Source organism: Leuciscus leuciscus, assembly GCF_965113295.1.
Source record: "Leuciscus leuciscus genome assembly, chromosome: 16".
NCBI lineage: Eukaryota > Metazoa > Chordata > Actinopteri > Cypriniformes > Leuciscidae > Leuciscus > Leuciscus leuciscus.
This window is the reverse complement of record NC_138740.1, coordinates 9,019,236-9,041,173: the sequence shown is the minus strand read 5'-3', so window position 1 is coordinate 9,041,173 and position 21,938 is coordinate 9,019,236. Positions and strand designations below refer to the sequence as shown.

The following is a 21,938-nucleotide window of genomic DNA, read 5'->3' as shown; positions in this document are numbered from 1 at the left end:
TTTGAGCTTCTGTAAGAACCAATGAGGTTCATTCTCGTGTAATGCAGCTCGTTTGAGCTTCTGTAAGAACCAATGAGGTTCATTCTCGTGTTATGCAGCTCGTTTGAGCTTCTGTAAGAACCAATGAGGTTCATTCTTGTGTTATGCAGCTCGTTTGAGAATCTGTAAGAACCAATGAGGTTCATTCTCGTGTTATGCAGCTCGTTTGAGCTTCTGTAAGAACCAATGAGGTTCATTCTTGTGTTACACAGCTCATTTGAGCTTCTGTAAGAACCAATGAGGTTCATTCTCGTGTTATGCAGCTCGTTTGAGCTTCCGCAAGAACCAATGAGGTTCATTCTCGTGTTATGCAGCTCGTTTGAGCTTCTGTAAGAACCAATGAGGTTCATTCTTGTGTTATGCAGCTCGTTTGAGATTCTGTAAGAACCAATGAGGTTCATTCTCGTGTTATGCAGCTCGTTTGAGCTTCTGTAAGAACCAATGAGGTTCATTCTTGTGTTACACAGCTCGTTTGAGCTTCTGTAAGAACCAATGAGGTTCATTCTCGTGTTATGCAGCTCGTTTGAGCTTCTGTAAGAACCAATGAGGTTCATTCTCGTGTTATGCAGTACATCTGGGCTTCAGCAAGAACCAATGAGGTTTATTCTCAGCACTGAGAATGAAGCACTGAGAATGAACTGAACCAATGAGGTTCATTCGCAGCACATTTGAGTTTCAGCAAGAGGTTTGTTCTCAAGTGTCAAGCAGGTTCAGTTGAGCTTCTGTTTGTTCGCTGATCAATGTTTATATGTGAATAAAAGTCTAAATTCAATCTGTTCATCATATAAAGCGATCGAGTCTTGAGAAAATTGACTAAACACCTCGATTCATATGGATTAGTTTTACAATATTTTCATGAACTTTTTGAAGCGTCAAAGTAGTAGTTGCGTAGCTGTCAATAGAGGGACTGAAATTTCTCAGATTTCATTTAAAAAATCTTCATTTGTGTCTTACGGGTTTGGAACGACATGAGTAAATGATGACAGAATTTTAATTTCTGGGTGAACTAACCCTTTAAAGCAGTGGCTTAATCCTTATACAGTGTCACAAACAACTGAAAAGGTCATGGGGCTTTCAAATATCAAGGACAATGAGGAGTTAAAAGATTGAGAAGCACTGCTTTAAAGAATTACAGATAAAGACAATTCAAACAAAAGCATTCAAACAAAAGACGTACTTTTATTTAATTAAAACAGCCTGTGAAACAGCACAAGTGTAACACCCTACCAGTTGGTCACGGATTTTCCACAAGACAGGATTGATATAAACATTTGTACTCTTCTGCATATACAAAACAAAGTTACACTGTATATAAATATACCCATCCACTTGAGAGGACGGTACTGGCTCCTTAAAATCAACAAAGAGCCCATACGTATTCAGAAAGATTTGTTCTGTAAATTTGATTTAAAGCTTTAAGAACTATTTCAAATGGTGCTAATTTCTGGCTCTCCCTCATGTATTTCAAAAGATAAATGTGTGAAAGAAAATAAATCAGTAATGGAAACAAAATTCAGCCAGAGTTTACCAAGACTAATTTGCAGACATGAGATTGTTAGTGGGTGAAATGCAAATCAGACAATAAACAACCTGTAGCAGTCTGAAATAAACTCTTGGAGGGAAAGTTCACAAAAATAGAAATTTCATCATCAATTACTCATTTCAAACAAGTATGACTTTCTCCAATGGAACACACATAATTTTACATGCTTTTCCCCCCATCCAAATCCAATGAACTGGGTAATTATTGTCCTTACATGACTCATGAAAGAAAGTCAAACAAGATTGGAACCATATTGTGTGTGAGTGAATGAAAGCTTTTTTATTTTTTGGCTAAACAATTCCTTCAAATCGGCTTGAAAAAGATGCACAAAAGAGTGATTATTTTTATCGTTCCATTTAATTTACCTAGTACATTATGGAAAATGTGTGAAATTGGCACTCACTGACCCAAGCGTGTGAATGAACACAGGCCGAACAAAATCGACAGCATTTCAGGAATGTAAAGGAAACCTATTCCAAGAAAAAACACTTCGCAAAAAAACGTTCTGGAGTGAAAAGCAGTGTTGTGTAGGAGGAGACGTGTGCCCTTTGCATTGATTCTTCTCTTCGATAAACACACTTCATTTTCTGGCTTTGTTAAAGTATTTTGCAAAACACAATAGAATGCGGTGAATGTTTAAAAGAAAAAAGAACCCAGTTTTAACCTGCATTACGTAAAAGCAAGAACATTTCTCAGTGTAGGTGGGCAGAAGAACAGAATAAAGCAGAAGAAATGAATGCCACATTCTCTTAGAGCATGATAAACACTGGACACACTCGGTGAGCGGTGTGTGTTATCAAAAGCGGTCCTCAAATAAAAGGTGTTGCGTATTGGTGGTCCTTTTGTCCATTAAAAGAGGTTGAGAGATCAAAAAACGGAGATGAGGGCGAAGACTCCGTACAGCAGTGCGCAGGGATACGCCACCAGCAGCTGCTGCCCGTCCATGGCCAAAGCAGAGATGAAGATTTTAGAGGCCGAAAAACTGCACCAACCAATGATGGAGGCTGTTATAATGATACCCATCATGCCCCTGAAAGACACAGGAAAACACCAGGTTAGCAAGGTCTAGGGCTGCCACTAACAATTATATTAGTAATCAGATGATTATTTTGACGATTAATCAGATTTTTTTTTGTGTGTAAATAAAAGGAGACCGAAGCCTTTAAAATGACTTAAAATACATATATATTAACAATGAGGCAATAATAGTTGGTTCAAATTAAATATAACTGTCCAAAAGGGGTGGTGGTGGCGCAATGGATAAGACACATGCCTTTGGTGTGAGAGACCCGGGTTCGAATCCACTGTGAGACACCAATGTGTCCCTGAGCAAGACACTTAATCCCTAGTTGCTCCAGACGCGTGCGACCTCTGACATATATAGCAATTGTAAGTCGCTTTGGATAAAAGCGTCAGCTAAATGAATAAATGTAACTGACATATATAGCAATTGTAAGTCGCTTTGGATAAAAGCGTCAGCTAAATGAATAAATGTAAATGTAAATATCAAAAGCAAGTAATCATATGGTTTTATAGAACAACACTTAAAATACATAAGATGCATAACTGTGCGTTCACACCGCCGCCAGCGAGAGCGTAGCGAGAGCGTTCGCTGTGGCCGCCCTGCCAGCAACACTGTAGAAATATTTGTGGACGCTCTGACGAAGATCAAATGCTTAGAAGAAATTGATCAAAGGAAAGAACTTTGAACATGCAGTTTATAGGAGACGTTTACTTGATTCTTTAAATTAACATTAATTTGTGTGCAGCCTACATTACAAATAACTGTCCAGGTTGAAGTGTAACCTTAATGCAATTTGGTCAAATCGGTGTTGTTTTGAGCAAATGAATTGTATTCCCGCTGTTGCCTATAAATAGTGTTGCACATCTTCCTATCAAATTCACATGATCAACCTCTCCTCTATTTTTTCTTGGGAACTAATGTGGTCGGAACCAAAGTTTACTTGACTGCTCTCTCTGGAATCCTCTCAAGCGGAGGACTTCTACTTTCCGATTGGTTGCCGCTGAATCGCGTCATAGCTCATTACCATAAAGTTGACCTGACTTCAACTCTCCTCGCTGGAGCTCGCCGCCGGCTTGCATTGAAAATGAATGACTTGTATTTTCTCCTGTTTTGTCCTGAAATGGCACACATTGCGTTCCCAGATTACCATTATAAGCAACCCAAACTCACAGCATATGCCGAGATGGAGTTTGATGGTCTGAGAAGCACGAAACCTACACGCATTTAATCACATATGTATGTATATACATATGCATGCATGTATGCGTATAAAAATATATAAATAACATGCCATATGTTTAATTGAATCGCAGCTTTTCTGAATTCACAACAGCACTACGCTATGGTTTTTATATGGTTATAATAGATTGTGCAGCCTTAGAAAATGGTTGAACGGTCTTCCGGTATTTTTCCGGTTACTTGACACGTGTAAACTGTAATCGAGGATTTTTTTTTTTTAAATAGAGAACTCAAATTGAATCGAGGAATCATGACAGCACTAGCAAGGTCTATTATAAACTAGTTAGCTATATATAAGGAACTGGTGTGTCGTCATTTCAAACAAAATCCGGCCAAAGCAAACTTTCTGGAAAGCTGCTTGCTTTAAAGCAATATTGTATAGAGTGGTATAAATAAACATGACATCACTGTACTGATGTATGTGACGTCGTGCCGTAAAGCAAGGTGTGATTCTCGCCCGATTTGTCGGGGTGCCACCTCTTAAAATGATCCCACACTTTGGATGTCCTGCCCAATATAATTACCACATGGACGGTGTTACCATCTGTCAGACACGTAGTGCGGGACTTTGCCAGTTTATTTTCTGCAACCAAATGACTAATTAAAATTTGATTAGACCAAGCCTATTCTAACTGACTAACATTTGGCTGATTATTAGGTGGCAGTGCAAAAAAAAATTATATAAACTTTTTGTATAAATTATGGTATTAATAATTAATATTAATATACATTTTTAATAGTTTATTACATATTAAAACATACACTACTGTTCAAATGTTTGGGACATTAAGATTTTCTAATGTTTTTGAAAGGAGGCGTTTATGCTCACCAAGGCTGATCAAAAATACAGTAATAACTGTAATATTATTAGAATTTAAAATAACTTTTCTATTTGAATATCTTTAAAAATGTAATTTATTCATGTGATCAAAGCTGAATTTTCAGCATCATTACTCCAGTCTTCAATGTCTATTCAGAAATCATTCTAATATGATTTGATGCTCAAGATACATTTCTGATTATACACATTTAACACAGTTTTTGCTGCTTAATATTTTTTTTTAGAAACTTTGATACACTACCCTACACTATTAAGTTTGGAGTGAGTTTTAAATTTAATATTAATTATAATTTTATTCAGCAAGGGCACAAGAAATTGATCAAAAGATAGGGTAAAGAAATAATGTTACAAAAGATTTCCATTTCAACAAAGAATCCTGAAAAAAAGTTTTATCTCAGTTTCCACAAAAAAAACCATTAAGAAGCAAAAACTATTTTCAACATTCATATTAAGAACCATGAATTATAATTGAGCAGCAAATCAGCATATTAGAATCATGTGACCCTAAAGATCATGTGACACTAAAGACTGGAGTAATGGATGCTGAAAATTCAGCTTTGATCACAGGAATAAATTACATTTTACAATATAATACAATTATTTTAAAATGTAATAATATTGCACAATATAACCATTTTACTTATTGATCAAATAAATGCAGACTCTGTGGGCATAAGAGACTTTTGACTGGTTGTGTACGTTATTACATATATGCATACATGCATAATACATTTTATTTGGACATATTTAGAAAATGTTTTATTTAAAATATATATACTTTTATCGAAAAAAAAATTACAAAAATTCTAAACTAAATAATTCTATTTTGACATTACTTGAAATCTCAAAGTGTAAAAAGTTAGAGAACAACCTAACTGAAAAGGTTGTAAAGCGTGACTTACTGTAAGGAGAAGAGGACCCCGAAACTGGACAGGATGATCATGGGGAGCAGGCAGTACCCCAGAACACTAGCGACACACCCAAACGAAACCCCCGTCATGCTCATGAGGTTGAGCAGGCAGTACATGCCCAGGCACCCGATGGCACTGATACCGTATACGTAACCAAACTGGATCTTACCCGTCTAAAATGAGGCAGAAAAACATGTGCTTATGTGGCTGGCACTTCTTTCATTTAACTAAATATCTTCTTGTGTGAAGAAATGATTAAAAAAAATTAAAAATACAATATTCATCTTAAGATTCAAGATGAAACATTTGTCTCTTACCAAGAGTAGCGTCGCCCCGAAAGCCAAACAGAACACCATGGGACCAGCCAGATCTGTTTCGTTCATTATACTGCCATCTGCTGCCTTCAGCGGGTGCAGCACAGTCAGAGTTTTCTGCCAGATGTGGTCAAAGTTGATCCCCAGCTCTGCAAATGGAAAACACATTTTCACTTTTTTTGAAAGGATAACTGTTTGCCCTGCACAACTCGCCACATGCTACTAGGCCAGGGTTCCCAAACGGTGGAAAGCATTGTTAAATTATTGAAATATTAACTTACAATCTCAGGGGGTGTTTCATGCCAAAGGGTCCGGCTGAGAAAAGTGTGGGAACCCCTGTACTACAGGCATCTTGACACCCGAAATCTCCACAAACTGCATCCGGTAATTGACAAATGATTGATAGACAGAGCTGCATTTATGACACATTTCTTTGTAAATTGAATTCGTTTTTTTTTTTTTGAGAATTGTGGATCGTACCCAAACGGTATTTATTTGGAAATATACAACAAATCTAATCTCATATCTCTATGATATAATGTATTGTTTGATGCTCCCCTCATGCATCACATGATTTAAATTCATGTGAATGAAAACTGCTTCACTGTTTATTGTCTAATGATAACGGGTAATGCTAATAGTGATGCTTGCCTCAGTGAGCAGCACTTATAAGCAGAAGATTAGAATTGGCATTATTGCACAGCATGATGAATGCACTTCCGATACTGGATGACAACAGCGAGCAGCAGACATCAGTGAAGTGGCTTTCTCCACATCTCTCTGAAGAACTGGGGCAAGTGGCTTTCACAAGGTCTACTTAACGTCAGTATGCGGGGACACGGCCCCAGGTGACGCTTGTTTGTTTTGTAAAGCTCAGAGTTCTGGCTTTGGGACGCAGAGACAATGCATTATTGATTTCTCTGTGAACAAGAATAAACTCACCCCTGGGAATCACCGCAGTGTGACTAAGAGAAGGGAATCGCTGATTCTGAAAACAATTCTACATGTATTACCAAAGTACTACAGAAAAATATGAATGTAACAGAGTAAAAAAAAGAAAAAAAAGAAATCCTCAAACATCAACGACAAACAAAGACCCAAACTTTTCAGATCCATTTTGACCCAGAAGAGGTAAATATATATATTTTTTTTTTATCCATAGCTTTAAGTACGAAGATAAAAATTTGTGTAAAGACTGTCAATATACAATTTTTTTTAAACAAAAAAACATTTAAGAGATAAAATCATTTAAACCAAATTGTTACACCACCTGCGTTCGGCCCAAAAGTGAACTGTGAAATTACACATGAAATTATTATTATTTGTAAGTTCAAATAACTTCTATAAAATACATTTAGCTTCTTTCCTAAACTCACACACATTTCTCCTTCCCACTGGGGCTGCATAAACATGCTTGCGCTTGCACACACAATCATTCAGAAATTAAAATAAAATGACAAATTAATGTCTTAATGTATTTGCAGAGCAAAATTTCATTTTCCAAAAAGTCTCAATTTGAACAAGGAAAGAGGGTTTGGAAAAGAAAAGGTCCACATTTCACTTTACTGCCACGTGTTGATGAACCATTGCAGCATGAAAAGGATATTATTCAAGCTATGTTTATCATCTTCGTTTTTTTCATTTGAAAGTAAAGTTTATGCAAGTAAAATGAACATATGACACCTCGGATTGGCCATTGTGTTCACGCGCTGATTGGATATGTCTGTGATTGGCTACAGCGCACAGGAGAGCACAAGCAGGCGTCTATCAGCGGACCGGTCCTGTTTTCAAACGCTCCCGTGTGTATCTGTGCAAGCGCTCTGTGAAGAGCATCATTGATGTATATTTACAACATGTTTTTGAAGCGCTGATCATTGTAGCCAATCACAGTCATATCAGATGAGTGCGTGAACACAATGGCCAATCAGGGGTGTTTACGATTCTGCTCGACAGTGCTCAAAGCGTCACATTTTTTAAATGTCAGTACCAACTTGGTACCGAAGTCTGTACTTTTGACAACACTAACTACGTCACCTTAAAATAAAGAGTTAGCAAATTTACATATGTGGCTTCAACAACCAGAGGCAATGTGTCCAGTTTCATCTGGAATACTCTTTCGGAAAGCATTTACCACTGGTCTTTTCACGATAGGACAGCTATCCGATCAGAGAAAACACATGAAGTAACCAGGTATGTTTCCACACGCATCACTGTCATTTTGATGTGTGTGGGGAATGTTGAATAGACTCAATATACTTACCATGGGACTTAACATCTCCAAATATACAGCCCCTCTACGTACCATAGGCTGCCAACCCCCAATTTAAACAAATCTTTGAAAATCTAATAAATATTTCATTTCCCAAGCCTCGCAGACGTGTGTGTAACAGTCAGCCCATGTGAACTGAATGCGGACAGGAGAGTTCAGCTTTACTGAAGATGCACTATCGACAAACTTTAAACCCTTGATTCCAAATTATGCAACACTATATCCAGTTGCCCACTATGTCATATTCGTATCATATTCACTGTGTATGTAAAATTAGTGTTAACTAGTCTTTATTTGAAAAAAAAATATGATTCCCGGTACACACAAATTTACCAGATTACTGATTACAGATTACCTGTTAGTTGCAGTGTTTACTTAGCCTAGCTTTTTTATTCATGTATTTTTAACAACTTCTTTATTTGTGAAAAATACTATACTGGGATTTCAGAATCAAAAGCTTGCCAACTAAAGTACAAGTCTGGTCTTATTTATTTCAGATTTATTAAATATCAGGTAAAATAAATATAAATGATAAATATGTCGGCCATCGGCCACCCTGCTCTCAAAAGTATCAGCATCAGCCATGAAGAAAAAAAAAAATATAATAATAAATAAATAAATCGGTCCACAAATAGTTAGATCGGGCTAGAATATTCGGGCTAGAATATTATTACCAAACTCTAATTTTCAGGTAAACAACGAGGCAAAGTCTCACTCACCCTCCAGCAACGGGGGCTCGTCCTCAAAGCTGCTGCCGTACATGGACTGTGGGGAGGCGGGTGTAAACGCTGGCGTGGGCTGGAAGATCTGCCCCGTGTACGGCTGCTGGGGCGGCATCATCCCCGGAGCACCCGTGTAGCCCATCGGCTGAGAGTAATCATACTGGCCATACGCTCTGTCGGACGCAAACAGAGATTTAAAGTCAGAATCAGGTGACAGACACATTCTCTCACTCAGCATGTGCATTAACAGGCTAAGACAAGAATAGTGTTTGTTATTTCACTACAATTATGAAATAAAAACTTTTTTGAAAAATACAAATTTGCATTATGATGTGGTGATTACCGTCTAAAGCTTTGTATATTATTGCCTCGTGATATATTTAATGTCGAATAAATAGTATATCCAACTTTACCAACAGACAGATACTTTATATTGTAAACAATACATAATATATGACAAATCTCAGCTGCTTGATTGTCTATATTGTTGCAAAATTTTATCACACCTCTCTTTATATAAAGTTGGATATAGAAGTATATCCAACTATGTCCGCATTAATAGTGTGCTCACTTATAGCAATATAACAACAGAAAATCTCAACTGCTTGATTGTTAATATGTTTGCAAAATGAAAATTGTATTATCAACCAACTACAGCATCTCACAAAAGTGAGTACACCCCTCACATTTCAGCAAACAATTTAGTATATCTTCTCAAGAGACAATACTATAGAAATTAAACTTGGATATATTTTAGAGTAGTCAGTGTGCTGCTTGTATAGCAGTATATATTTACTGTCCTCTGAAAATAACTCAACATACAGCCATTATTGTCAAAATAACTGGCAAAGTGTCAATATTTTGTGTGAGCACCATTGCTATCTAGCACTGCCTTAATCCTCCTGGGCATGGAGTCCACCAGAGCTGCACAGGTTGTTGCTGGGATCCTCTTCCATGACATCACGGAGCTGCTGGATGTTAGACACATGGCGCCTCTCCACCTTCCGCTTGAGGACGCCCCACAGGTGCTCAATAGGGTTCAAGTCTGGAGACATACTTGGCCACTCCATCACCCTCACCTTCAGCTTCCTCAGCAAGGCAGTTGTCATCTTGGCGGTGTGTTTGGGGTCGTTATCATCTCATCAGACCACAGAACATGGTTCCAGTAATTCATGCTCTTGGAAAGGTTGCTTTCAGCAAACTGTTTGCAGGCTTTCTTGTGAGCCAGCTTTAGAAGAGGCTTCCTTCTGGGACGAAGGCCATGCAAACCGACATGTTTGGTCTGAGCACTGACAAGCTGACCTTCCGCTTCTGCAACCTCTAAAGCAATGCTGGCACGATCATGCGTCTGTTTTTTTAAGGAACTCTGAAGTGACGTAAGCCGCGCTCTTTGTTATGACTTATTTTGACGGCACGGCCTTTATTTTGACGGCGCTGAGAACGACTGAGCCTGAGCAAACAAACAGTGATCGCATTCTCCATGTTCTTTAGTTTACGATCTTGTCTAACACATTATTAGATAGAACTGTTATACATAGAAAGTAGATAGTATATGAAAAGTTATTAGCGTGTGCCGTGTGGTTGATGTCCAGTGTTGCTGAGCAGAAATAAATGATCATGTTTCTCTTGGTCCCCTCAAAGTTGCGTTGGATTTTCTCCTCAGTGTAAAGGTTAAGAGTCCCATCTATCACTGTTTTCCATGATCGTAAAGTTAGTTTCTGGAGTAAATATATATAGGCTATAATCTGTGTGTTTACAAAGCTTTTTAGAAAATGGTGAGTGCTGGTATTTCGCGTGCCTTCGGCCAATCCGCGTACACTAACGTCACAGATAGTTCCTACACTGCTGGTTAAGACCCGACTCTGAAGTAGGAGCTAAATTAGAACTAAAATCGTTCCTAGTTCCTGCGGTGCGAACACGCCGACATCCGGGTACTCCTGCCAATAGTACTAGGAACTATGGCTGTGTTTACACTTGGCATTAAAATCCAATCACCATGATCCGATCAAGCAGATCGGATCATAAGCCAATCAGGACACAGTGCGTTTACATGTGTCCACATCAAGTAGCTTCTGTATCTGGATAACAGATCGGATCTCGTATTCCCACAAAAAAAAAAAAAAAAAAAAGGATGGCTTCGATGCCAAGTCGACCTGAAGTGGTGGGTTCTCTTTTAAAAACAGTTTTCAGTCGGTGGACATTTTACAAATCTCACAAAATGAGGAGGATGAAGAGGCTACAAGTGCTATTAATGTGGATAGATGCTGTAATGGAAACGGTACAGAGAAACGTATGGGTCCAAGAACGTTGCCAGCTCTGCTGGGAAAAATGTGTGTTCTTTACAGAAAATGAATGGTTCTGCAACTTTCGGGTGCAAAGGCAAACATTTCAGTGTATTTGCAATGTACTTCGCACTCGACTATCGCAGAACCACACAGCTCTCAGTTCTAGAGAGAGGAGGGGGAATAATGACAGTGGGCGGGGTTTTGTGTGACGTCCACCTGTGAATGTAGACACGATGGCTGGATTGCGTTTACACTGAGATCCAATCACAATGCGTCCTCGGCTACCTCCGAACCTGGACACGCTGATCGGATAACATTCCGATCAGAAGCGCGTTTACACTTGTCTTTTCAATATGTATGTGGTGAACATCTGGATACAGGTCGCTTGTTAATGCCAAGTGTAAACGTAGCCTATGAAAAGGTTCCTCCGGTGCGAAAGCCCCTATATAAAGGATGTGCTGATGAAGGAGTGCAGGTGCAACGAGTCAGTACTCAGGTGATTGGTGCTGGCTGAATGAGTGCAGGTGGAGACCAGGAGGGATGCTGGAAAGAGTAGTGCTGACAGGTTACCGAGTTGGTGACTGAGCTGGACGAGGCTCTGGAACGGCGGCGGCAATGACGTGACGAGGCTCTGGAGTGGCGGCGGCCATCTTGGATGAGGGCTCTGTAATGGCAGTGGCCGTCTGGGGACGAAGCTCTGGAATGGTGGCGGCCATCTTGAGAGCCTCTGGAAGGGTGGTCTTGGCGGGACGAGACTCGGGAGTGGACAAGGGTGACTGTGGTTGAGTGGTGGTGGTGTCTTCACCTGCTCTGCCAACGCTGAACGAGGACCCATCTATCCAGAGCGCAAAGTAGATTTGTCTTTCAAGCGTCCATACTGGGTCTCCTCGAGGCATCACAAAGCGGTGATGCTCATCATCCAGCCCGCACCAAAATCCCTCCATAAGGGTGAGGTCACTGCAAGTGGCTCGGTGGCTGATGGTGACGAACTCCGTGACACATTCCTCCAGGCTTCTACCGTTCTGGAAAATAAAAACTGTTGTTCCTTCCATCATCCTTCTGCTATTCAAAGGGCCAACATTTATAGAAGCGATTTCCAAGCTTCTCATTTTTAAGGTCTGGTCTTCTCACAAACAGAAGGGAACAGAACAAGTGTAAAACAGCCTTTATTGAAGCAGAGTGGTGAAGCAGTAATGGGAACCAGGCAATGAAGAGTGAATGGTGACTGAACGAAGCAGATGGTGACTTAGCTGGATGGTGACTGAAGTGGGTTTCTGTGCAGGTGATGAAGACAGGGGAACTGGATCTTGACGATGGGTTGAAGACAGAAGGGGGACAGGATACGGATGACAATCTCAGGTGAGTGCTCGGGTAAGGAGTCTATTTGTCGTAGTGACATCGACGAGACCAGGAAGAACGGGGCATTAGGGGCTTTCGCACCAGATAGTTCTAGGAACTTACTTTTCTGGTTGTATTCGCACAGCCAGTAGGAACTCTGAAGTGACGTAAGCCACGCTCGTTGTTGTGACGAGACCAGAGTGAAGGAAGAACGGGGCATATAGAGGATGTGCTGAAGGAGTGCAGGTGCAGCGAGTCAGTACTCAGGTGATTGGTGATGATCTGCAGCAGGAGTGGTGATGGCTGACTGAGTGCAGGGGGGGTTCAGGAGGGATGCTGGGAAGTTACTGAGTTGGTGACTGTGACAACATGTAAGTAGTAGCTTCTTTACGTGGCCCTGAAACCATTTTCCGATGCCACTCCCTAACCCCAAGTATATATTTATGTAATTAATACTATCATACATGTCCAACTAATCCTTTAAATGAGGGACTACTAGTCGACTAGAAAAGTCTTTAGTCAGGGACACCTCTAATATATAGTGCATGCAACTTTACCCACATACATACATTTGACTCAAAACAATGCAAACTACATAGCAAATTTCAGCTGTGTGATTATTTATATCATTGTAAAATGTAAACTATAATATAATAACAGCTCTTTGCAGTATATAAAGTTCAATATATAAGTATATCCAACTTTAACCACATACACTAGTATACTCAATTCAAGAGATATCTACTAGAGAAATGTAAATGTACTAAACATAAATCTCAACTGCAAGATTGTCTATACCTTCGCAAACTATAAACTATATCATGGAACAGCTCAAGGCTGGGTTTCCCGATAACGTTGTCTCTTAGCGTGCTACGAAGACTCTTAAGGTATAACTTAACTAAAGGTATACCATTGATAGGTGTACCATACCTTAGGAAGCTGCTTAAGATATACCTTCTTACGTGCGACGTTACCCGGTGCTGTCCGTGGCGATGGTGCTGAATTTGTTGATATCTATGGCTCGAGAATCAATTATTCTCTCGTGCAGGGGCTGCTTCACTGCATTATGTGAGAAAGCGGTTTTCTTTATAAAAGAAGCACTTCAGAAATAGTTGAAATTGCATTTATTAGGACTCATGAGATATTATAAAAAATAATCCAAACTATAATAGCCTAGCCTACATATTTTAAAATTGTATCATATATTGCTGCCACAATAACCATTTCAAATGTTTACATGCTTTCTACTCTTTCCCATTTTTGGTCACTGAGGCCGAGCTGCGATGAAATATTGTTCGGAACTATACTGTTATCCGGACCACACGTGTCTTTTAGTCCCGTATAGTCATCCCTGATTGGTCTTAACCCCAGTGACGGGTAGGTTCAGGGGCGGGGTTAGGGGTAGGCCAGCGTGTGGTCCTGATAACCGTATAGTACCTATTGTTCTTGTAAATACTTTACAGCATTTCAGAAATAAAAGCGTGCATCTTAGGCACGGTGCTCGGCAGTGATCATAAAGGATTTAAACAGTGAATTTTGAATCTCTTCTTGTAAACTCAGAGATGTGGATTAAGACTGCAATTAAATTCCCACACGACCTGTTTGTCAAAAAACAGTGGGTACTAATTTGGCCAGGGATTTTTACGCGGGTTTGGGTGAGAAAAAAACACTGACATTATGGCACTAAAATACCGACTTGCCCCTGTAAATGTTTAAAATACCGTACCGTACGAGCCCATGCGAAACAATTAGCGTCCGGATAGGACTTAACTGACAGTAGCCTATGCTTTCACTGGCCTTTAAAAGCGCTCAGCAGACGGCGCCGTCTTTTAGAACAACTATTCGCTGTATCGCTACCATAGTTTGAGCAAACTCCCCACCACAATCATTCCCTTTTAAATAGACTATTAAGCCTTTAATGGTTTGTCAGCTGATGTACCTTTAGATAATATAATAAAAAAAATGTAACAACAATCAGTGTATTGACAATTTTATTCTTTGCATGAAAACACTTGAATTAGCCTAACTGAACACTGTCTGGGACTGGGTGTATTAAAACTTTAGAATGATATTCATATAGACCTGCAACAGTGATAAGGTAAAGCTAAGAGTGGTCCAGACCAACCTTCCGAACGTATGACTTACAGAAGGTACACTTAACTAAGAACGTTTCGGGAAACACGCATTAACGATAAGGTACAGCTTAAGGTGTAACTTAAAGGGATACTCCACTTTAAAATGAAAATTCTGTCATCATATACTCACCCTCGTGTTGTTTCAAACCTGTATGAATTTCTTTCTTCTGCTGAACAGAAAGGAAGATATTTAGAAGAATGTCAGTAACCAGACAGTTTCTGGTCTCATTGACTTCCAACTATTTTTTTCCTACTATGGAAGTCAATGAGACCAGAAACTGTCTGGTTACTGACATTCTTCTAAATATCTTCCTTTCTGTTCAGCAGAAGAAAGAAATTCATACAGGTTTGAAACAACACGAGGGTGAGTATATGATGACAGAATTTTCATTTTAAAGTGGAGTATCCCTTTAAGAACCACGTAGCATTAAGAAGGTTTTGGGAAACCCAGCCCAAATCTGTTAAATGTGACATAAGGCATGAGGATAGTAAGAAATTAAAAACTTTAAGGTCATGATTTTCTGTAAAGCAGCTCTGAAACAATGTGTATTGTGAAAAAGAGCTATACAAATAAAACGGACTTGACAAACAGGGCTATATAATAATAATAATAACATCAGGACTGGCATACTTGTTGTACGGGTCCTCTGTGTTGCTGTAGCCGTATCCTGCTTGGTTCTGGTCATCTACACTGTAACTAGACTGGTAAAAGTCAGTGTTGAAGTTGTCAAACCCTGCCATTGCAAGCAGCCTGGAAGACATGAAGCAGAAAAATCTGTCAGCAATGGACAATACTATTAAATCAGATGTTTATCTAATAGTATCAAAGACAAGAAGATTATTTGGGTGGAGATCTCAGTTAAGCTGAAGAACTACATTTTGGATGTTATTTAAATCACACACATAAATGATGTTGTAACAAATAAGGTTTAAAGCATGCAAATTATATTAATTGACAAGAACAGATGGATGATATTAATTAATCAAACACAAATGATCTGGATAAAGAATCAACATACACAAAAAGGTACTATGGTAAAGAGACAGAATCAGATTTTAATACCATGATACTGAAAAAACCATGGTATGACAATCACAGTACAATGATATTGCCATAGTAAAACAACAGTATAACCACAGTACACGTCCAAAGAAGCATGGTATTACAATGGTATATGTAAAATAACTTGCTATTACAATGATACATGTAAAAAAACACGGCCTTTTTGTGTGTGTGTGTCAGATGAGAACCATATATTATAGATCAGATTGTATCATGTTTATCAAAAGCATGCCGCGCAAATTCTGTATGTTTACTAAAAGCATGCCGCGCTAATTCTGTTTTTCACATATTTGTAGAACAGCCACACATATTTAATGTGATTTTAGCATAAATAATGTTTGTTTTGTTTGGGTTCAGTTAGCCCAGCTCAACTAAAGCACTGCAACGGCACATACAATCACTGTCAGCCCTATTCAAACACTGTCCTACACACACCTTCAAACATGTAACACAGCTCAAATACACAGATGTAATGAAGTAAACTCTGCAGTTTTACTCACACCGTTAATCGCCCAAGACTCCGCCAACACCGCTAACTACGTGTCAAGAAATAGCAGCAGAACTTCCGGGTCATGGGGACGATGACGTCACTGTGTACGTATAGGCTGCACAAACCGGAAGTGCGTCCTCTATGGGAAGAAACGCTCACTACACACACGGGCAAATATGAGTTTATTACACACGGTGGTAATACGATTCTCAACTTTTTTTGAGTCGAGGGCCCTCGTTGTCCTCCAAATAGCAGATTTCCCGTATTTCTACTGAAATTATGACAACGCTGCTTGTTGTCAACCTTTTTTTTTTTCTTCATAAAATGTAAAAATATTTAATTCTAATATTATTATGATAATATAATCAGAATGAACAATTCCTAAACCTAAAGTTGAGAGTAAATTGTGTCCCAAGGGGAAGATGCAGGGTTAGCTAAAAGAAAACAACAGGTAAAGTATGAGGATCCTGACAGGAAAGATAAGAAGCTGAACTGTTTGAATGAAAGTAAATGGGGGAGATGCACTTCACACTGCTGAATGAACTGCTTCTGGTGTGGAAACAAATGACCTGTTTTATAAGAGAAGTCGGCCCTATCCATGAGAATGAGATTTTTTTTGTTTTACAAAGTACCCATAAAAAATATTTAGCACAATGACACCAACATGCTTTCAGTAATGTAGGCTAAACTTAAGGCTAAGGCTGCATTCGAAATCACGCTCTCTTGATTAGGTACTTTTTTTGAATAGTAATTTGAAGTAATTAATTTGCAACTGCTAAAATATAGTATGATTGTGTGTATAGTACGGACATACTACATTTACCTGTTGCCCTTTTCACATGAACTACCAGCGTTAGTTGCGGCACTTCATAAGTCCTCTCCTGTGGCCTCATGGGATAGTAAAGTGTCCATCATATGCACACTTCAGAATCTCACCGGAAAAAGTATGTCATCTGGTATAGTTTTTGCCTACTCTTTTATGAGTACTGTGAATTCGGACATACTTCTTTTTTGTGACATACTGTTTTTCACCTACTGTAGGGAAGTGCGATTTCTGATGCAGCCTAATTCTTGATTATCCTCTGGAAATTCGAATGTTTTTTTTAGAAAGATAGTTTTGGATTTGCATAAAATAGTGTCTGTGGTTAAAATGATGTTTAATATTTAGTTCTAAAACATAAATAACACTCTGTCATACGTCTAATGGGATCTTTTCTTTTTTATTGACTGGAGCCAATCCATACAGTAGCAAAATAGCCCTCAGGGTTGCTATCCAAACTGACATGGCTGAACAGTTTTGTATGTTTTCACAGCATAAAAAAATATATTATTACTACTAGTAGTAAAACAATTACATAAAATAATAATAATGAATTAATAACATTAGCAAACATTACCTAATACTAACACCAAACAGATCAAGTCATATATATACAACGAGCAATAATACAAGCAATAATTTAATTAAGTAAATTCATTATGATTATTTTCATTATGATCATTGTTGTTGGAATTTTTCTTTGTTTCATTATTGAAAGATCAATGTTTCTTTGTACCATCAAGAAATTTAAAACAACCAATATTTGTGGATTAAATACCAATAAAACGTAACTGTTACATCACATATAGGCTACTTAAAAAAAATCAATTAACTCTCTATTCTGCCCTGAATTCCTTATTAGTCTGGCAAAATATAAACATGTCCCTGGTCTAAAGCGTGTTGCATGTATGAATCATTAATCATCTGCTCCAGCATACAATGTGGTGGCAGTTAGACAAAGCAGACACGAATATGTTGGTGGCAAGAGGAACTAAAAATAAATTTCTGCTGGGAAATCATCATCATTATTATTATTTTGCTGGAAAAATAGAGGTTATATGTGAGGGGTGAGCGGTTTATTATACAGGGAGAGATTATGAAAGGCTCGATCCACTGAAATGTTCATGCAACAGACATAAAGCAGCATAATGGTGCAGGTGGAATGGAGTGATAATGTGGTGGTTGAGGCTCAGGGCGGCTGGAACACAAAAGTCCCATCATAGTTATATGTTTGAGTCATTACTGAAATCCACAGTCGCATAGTGCGCCCTTAAGCACTCCTCAAGTTACTCCAGGGAGACAAAGCATCTACTAAAAAGAAAAGTAAGCATAAAACAGATAACCAGCAGCGAAATCAGCACTTCCACATTTAGACCTGCATTTATAAACACATGCTTTCTGAGCAAAATAAAGTACAGCTAATGGAAGTTTGTCACAAACACTTTGATGTAGGCTTGGTAAAGCCTTGAAAGTTTAAAAATGTTTAAAGTTTGAAGGAGATAGATTGAACAATAGATAGATAGAACGATACACTCTAAAAAATCTTGGGTTATTTTTTCTTCCCAAATCCTGGGTTGAGCCTTTTGGGTCATTTTTTGGGGTTATTTTTTCAGTATTGGGGTTTTTCTGTTACCCGGCTCCTAGGTCAGACGTAACAACCCAGTGTTTGGGTAGTTTTCTTGTGTTACCCAGATCTTGGGTCAGACGTAACAACCCAGAGATTGAGTTATTTATCGCAGGCTTTTTGCGACCTCTTCAGGAGAGAGCAGTGCAGCTCCGTCAAAATGGTGTATGTCTTCGGTAAAATACAGGTTTGTGTACATTTTATTTTATCTATAAATTAGTTATTTGGGCTATATATCATTTAATTTTATGCAAAGCAACATACAGAGGTGCAATGTGAGTCACCTATAGTGTCACGTCAATCTTTTCTATTGATGGAAACGCCTGATGCCTTGCATAAATTTTTATGATTTTATTCAAAAAGATACAGAATATAAATACGTATGATGTTAAATATGTTCTCAGAACTGTACACTGATTGTATATGGACAGGTTATGGAGTCAGTCACAGCATATTTGGGCAACGAGCAAAACGCAGGGCGGCGGTCTGAAGATCCCCCGCTAAACATGAAACAAGCTCCGGCACAAGATCCAGCGCCGTTACGGTGGAAATGGGACAACAGAGACTGGTCGATTACACTTGAACTACTTCTAAATGTTTAATTTTTACTTCTAATATTTGTTAAACGAGCTTAAATGTTGGCAATATGTATTAAAAATTATAAAAAATATACTATACTATAAAATATGATTAAAAATAAAGGAATTATCATGCAAGCCAGTGGTTGTATCAAGTATTTTATAAAAGTTTAGAGGATTTAAATTAATCCGTAGACAATAATTCATGTATGAAGTAAAAAGAAGAAGAAGAAGAAGCTAGTATTATAGTAAAAATGAATCAACTATGCTGGGTTAAAACAACTCATTATGCTGGGTTAAATAAATAACCCAATTTGCTGGCTAATAATGGCTTAACAGTTGGGGGACGAGCACAGAGAGGTTCTTGGATCAAGACAGTTTTTTCCACGCTCATTGCAGGTCATTCAGATGGAGCTGAGAGCACTAGGCACAAATGCATCATGGCCAGTGGGTAAGAGACAGCAGTCCATTAGCTGTGCTGTTAGGAGAGCAGAGAAGCTAAGCCAGCGATTCACTGTGTCGATTGTGTCAGACAAACATGAAGGAAACAGAACAGAGGAGAGAGAGGAGACTCTATGTGAAATGATGCCCTCTCCACCAGCCGAACAGTCTTCAGACAGACTCATTGAATCTTTAGAGTTACTGGTCTAGAACCTTTTGGAGGAATTCAATCAGTACATTTTGATATCTGAGGGGTTTTCACATAGTCTACTGAGACTTGATACTATTAGTAGCCTACTATTAGTACTATTATTACTTGATATGGACATACTGCGCTGTGTCCAGTGACGACCCTATGATGAACTAAAGTTGTCAAAAAGTACTGACTTCGGTACCAAGACGGTAATGAAATTGAAAAATTGAGCGCTGTTGAGTGGAATTGTAAACACCTCTGATTTGCTCTTTGTACTCACTCGCTCATCGGATATGACTGTGATTGGCTACAATGATCAACACTTCAAAAACATGTTGTAAATATACATCAACGACACTCTTCACAGAGCGCTTACACATACAGACGGGAGCGCTTGGAAACAGGCATCTATCAGCGGATCTATCAAACACTCCCGTATCGATGTTTACGATTCCGCTCAACAGCGCGCAAAGATTTCAGTACCAACTTGGTACCGAAGTTGGTACTTTTTGGCATCTCTGTGGGGAACCTCTCTGCATGACTGCATCTGAAGCACATGTGCAACTAGTCCAATCCTGATTGGTGCTGTATCACCTTGTGACGTGTGACGGCGTAGCACGGAAACTACAACTGGCAACACAGCAGCGTCAGCCTTCTACGAGGACGCTCCACTCCCGCTTGGCCGTATTTGACGATATACAGAGGAATAATAATAATATAATAATAATAATAACTTTATTTTTATATAGCGCCTTCAAAGCAGCTTCTCAAGGCACTTAACATGATAGAACAAGCAAATAAAAATACAACACACAGAATTTAAAAAATAACAAATAAAAAACAACAGACTAGAGTATAAAAGTCCAGACAAGCAAGGAAAATCCAACCTAAAAAAAATTGTTTTTAAATAAGATTTAAAAATATTTAGATTTTGTGCATCTCTAATATGAGGAGGGAGTGCATTCCAAAGCCTGGGAGTGTAGGATGAAAAAGCCCTGTCCCCTACCAAACGCAACCATGTCTGTGGGACTGCCAATAGACCAGCTTGTGAGGAGCGTAAATGACGTTTGGGAGTGTATAAAGTTAAAAGTGCAGACAGATACTGAGGGGCTAGGCCATGCAGTGCCTTATATGTGAGCATAATAATTTTAAAGTCAACTCGCAACCTGACGGGGAGCCAGTGCAAAGACTTTAGAATTGGTGTAATGTGCTAATTTATCCTGACTCCAGTCAGGATCCTTGCAGCTGAATTTTACACATATTGCAGTTTGTTAAGCATGTTTTTAGGAGCAAGAAGGGCATCGCAATAGTCAATGCGGGAAAAAACAAAGGTATTAATAAGCCTTTCACTCACAGAGAGGGATAACATAGAGCGTAGTCTAGCAATATTTCTGAGATGAAAAAAGGATTTCTTAACAGTGTACTGCACATGAGAGTCGAAAGTCAAACTCGAATCAAATATAACTCCTACATTTTTTTATTTCGCTTTTGACTCCAAAACAGAGCCATCTATGTTTAAAATTAGTGTGCCAGCTTTACGAAGCTGATGGGAGGAGCCAATGAGCAAGACCTCAGTCTTATCACTATTAAGACAAAAAATTCTGGGACATCCATATTTTTATCTCAGAAATACAATGTATTAAAAAAGGAACATCCAAATTTTGACCAGACTTAGAGTGAATATAAATCTGAGTGTCTCAAGACACTGAAAAAAACCCACCCAAAACAGAAACAAACCCACACGATCCCTTAGTTACAGACGTGGCATCCTGTGTGAATAACTGATGCCTGTATTCCAACACATTTGCTGTGAGTTTGTCTGCTTCGGTGCTGTAAGCTCCGTATTAGCCTCGTATTTCCTTGTTTTGAACCATCACTTACTACAATTTCTAGTTGTTTATACTACTACTAAATACAGCTTACCCAACATCGCTGGCTTCCGTTACTACTAACACAACACGCTGGTAATTCGCTAGCCTGTTAGCGCCACCCGTGCGCTCAGCTATTTTTATTTATTTATTTTCTCTCGCGCCTTTGAGTTCATAAAAGCTCAGGTGAGTAAGAATCAC

At 38.8% G+C, this 21,938-nt stretch overlaps 1 protein-coding gene and 1 long non-coding RNA gene across 2 annotated transcripts; one reads left to right on the top strand and one right to left on the bottom strand.

Annotated features, from left to right (window-relative positions):
• The first annotated feature begins 498 nt into the window (after positions 1 to 498).
• LOC309478073 lies at positions 499 to 1,355 on the top strand. Its single transcript, XR_014198809.1, has 2 exons — positions 499 to 599; positions 665 to 1,355. It is a non-coding gene; the product is annotated as an uncharacterized lncRNA (long non-coding RNA).
• yipf5 (Yip1 domain family, member 5) lies at positions 1,199 to 16,309 on the bottom strand. Its single transcript, XM_082141446.1, has 6 exons — positions 16,226 to 16,309; positions 15,292 to 15,411; positions 8,900 to 9,075; positions 5,915 to 6,060; positions 5,589 to 5,770; positions 1,199 to 2,612 (listed from the first exon to the last, which is right to left on the bottom strand). Exons 2-6 carry the CDS (start codon positions 15,399 to 15,401, stop codon positions 2,450 to 2,452), a joined length of 777 nt encoding a protein of 258 aa, XP_081997572.1. The 5' UTR covers positions 15,402 to 15,411; positions 16,226 to 16,309; the 3' UTR covers positions 1,199 to 2,449.
• Positions 16,310 to 21,938: the final 5,629 nt, after the last annotated feature.

Coding starts and splice junctions, on each gene's coding strand:
- yipf5 (XM_082141446.1), bottom strand. CDS start 15,401: ATGGCAGGGTTTGACAACTTCAACACTGACTTTTACCAGTCTAGTTAC. Junction 9,076..15,291: donor ACAGAGGACCCGTACAACAA/GTATGCCAGTCC, acceptor TGCGTCCGACAG/AGCGTATGGCCAGTATGATT. Junction 6,061..8,899: donor CGAGCCCCCGTTGCTGGAGG/GTGAGTGAGACT, acceptor TTCCATTTGCAG/AGCTGGGGATCAACTTTGAC.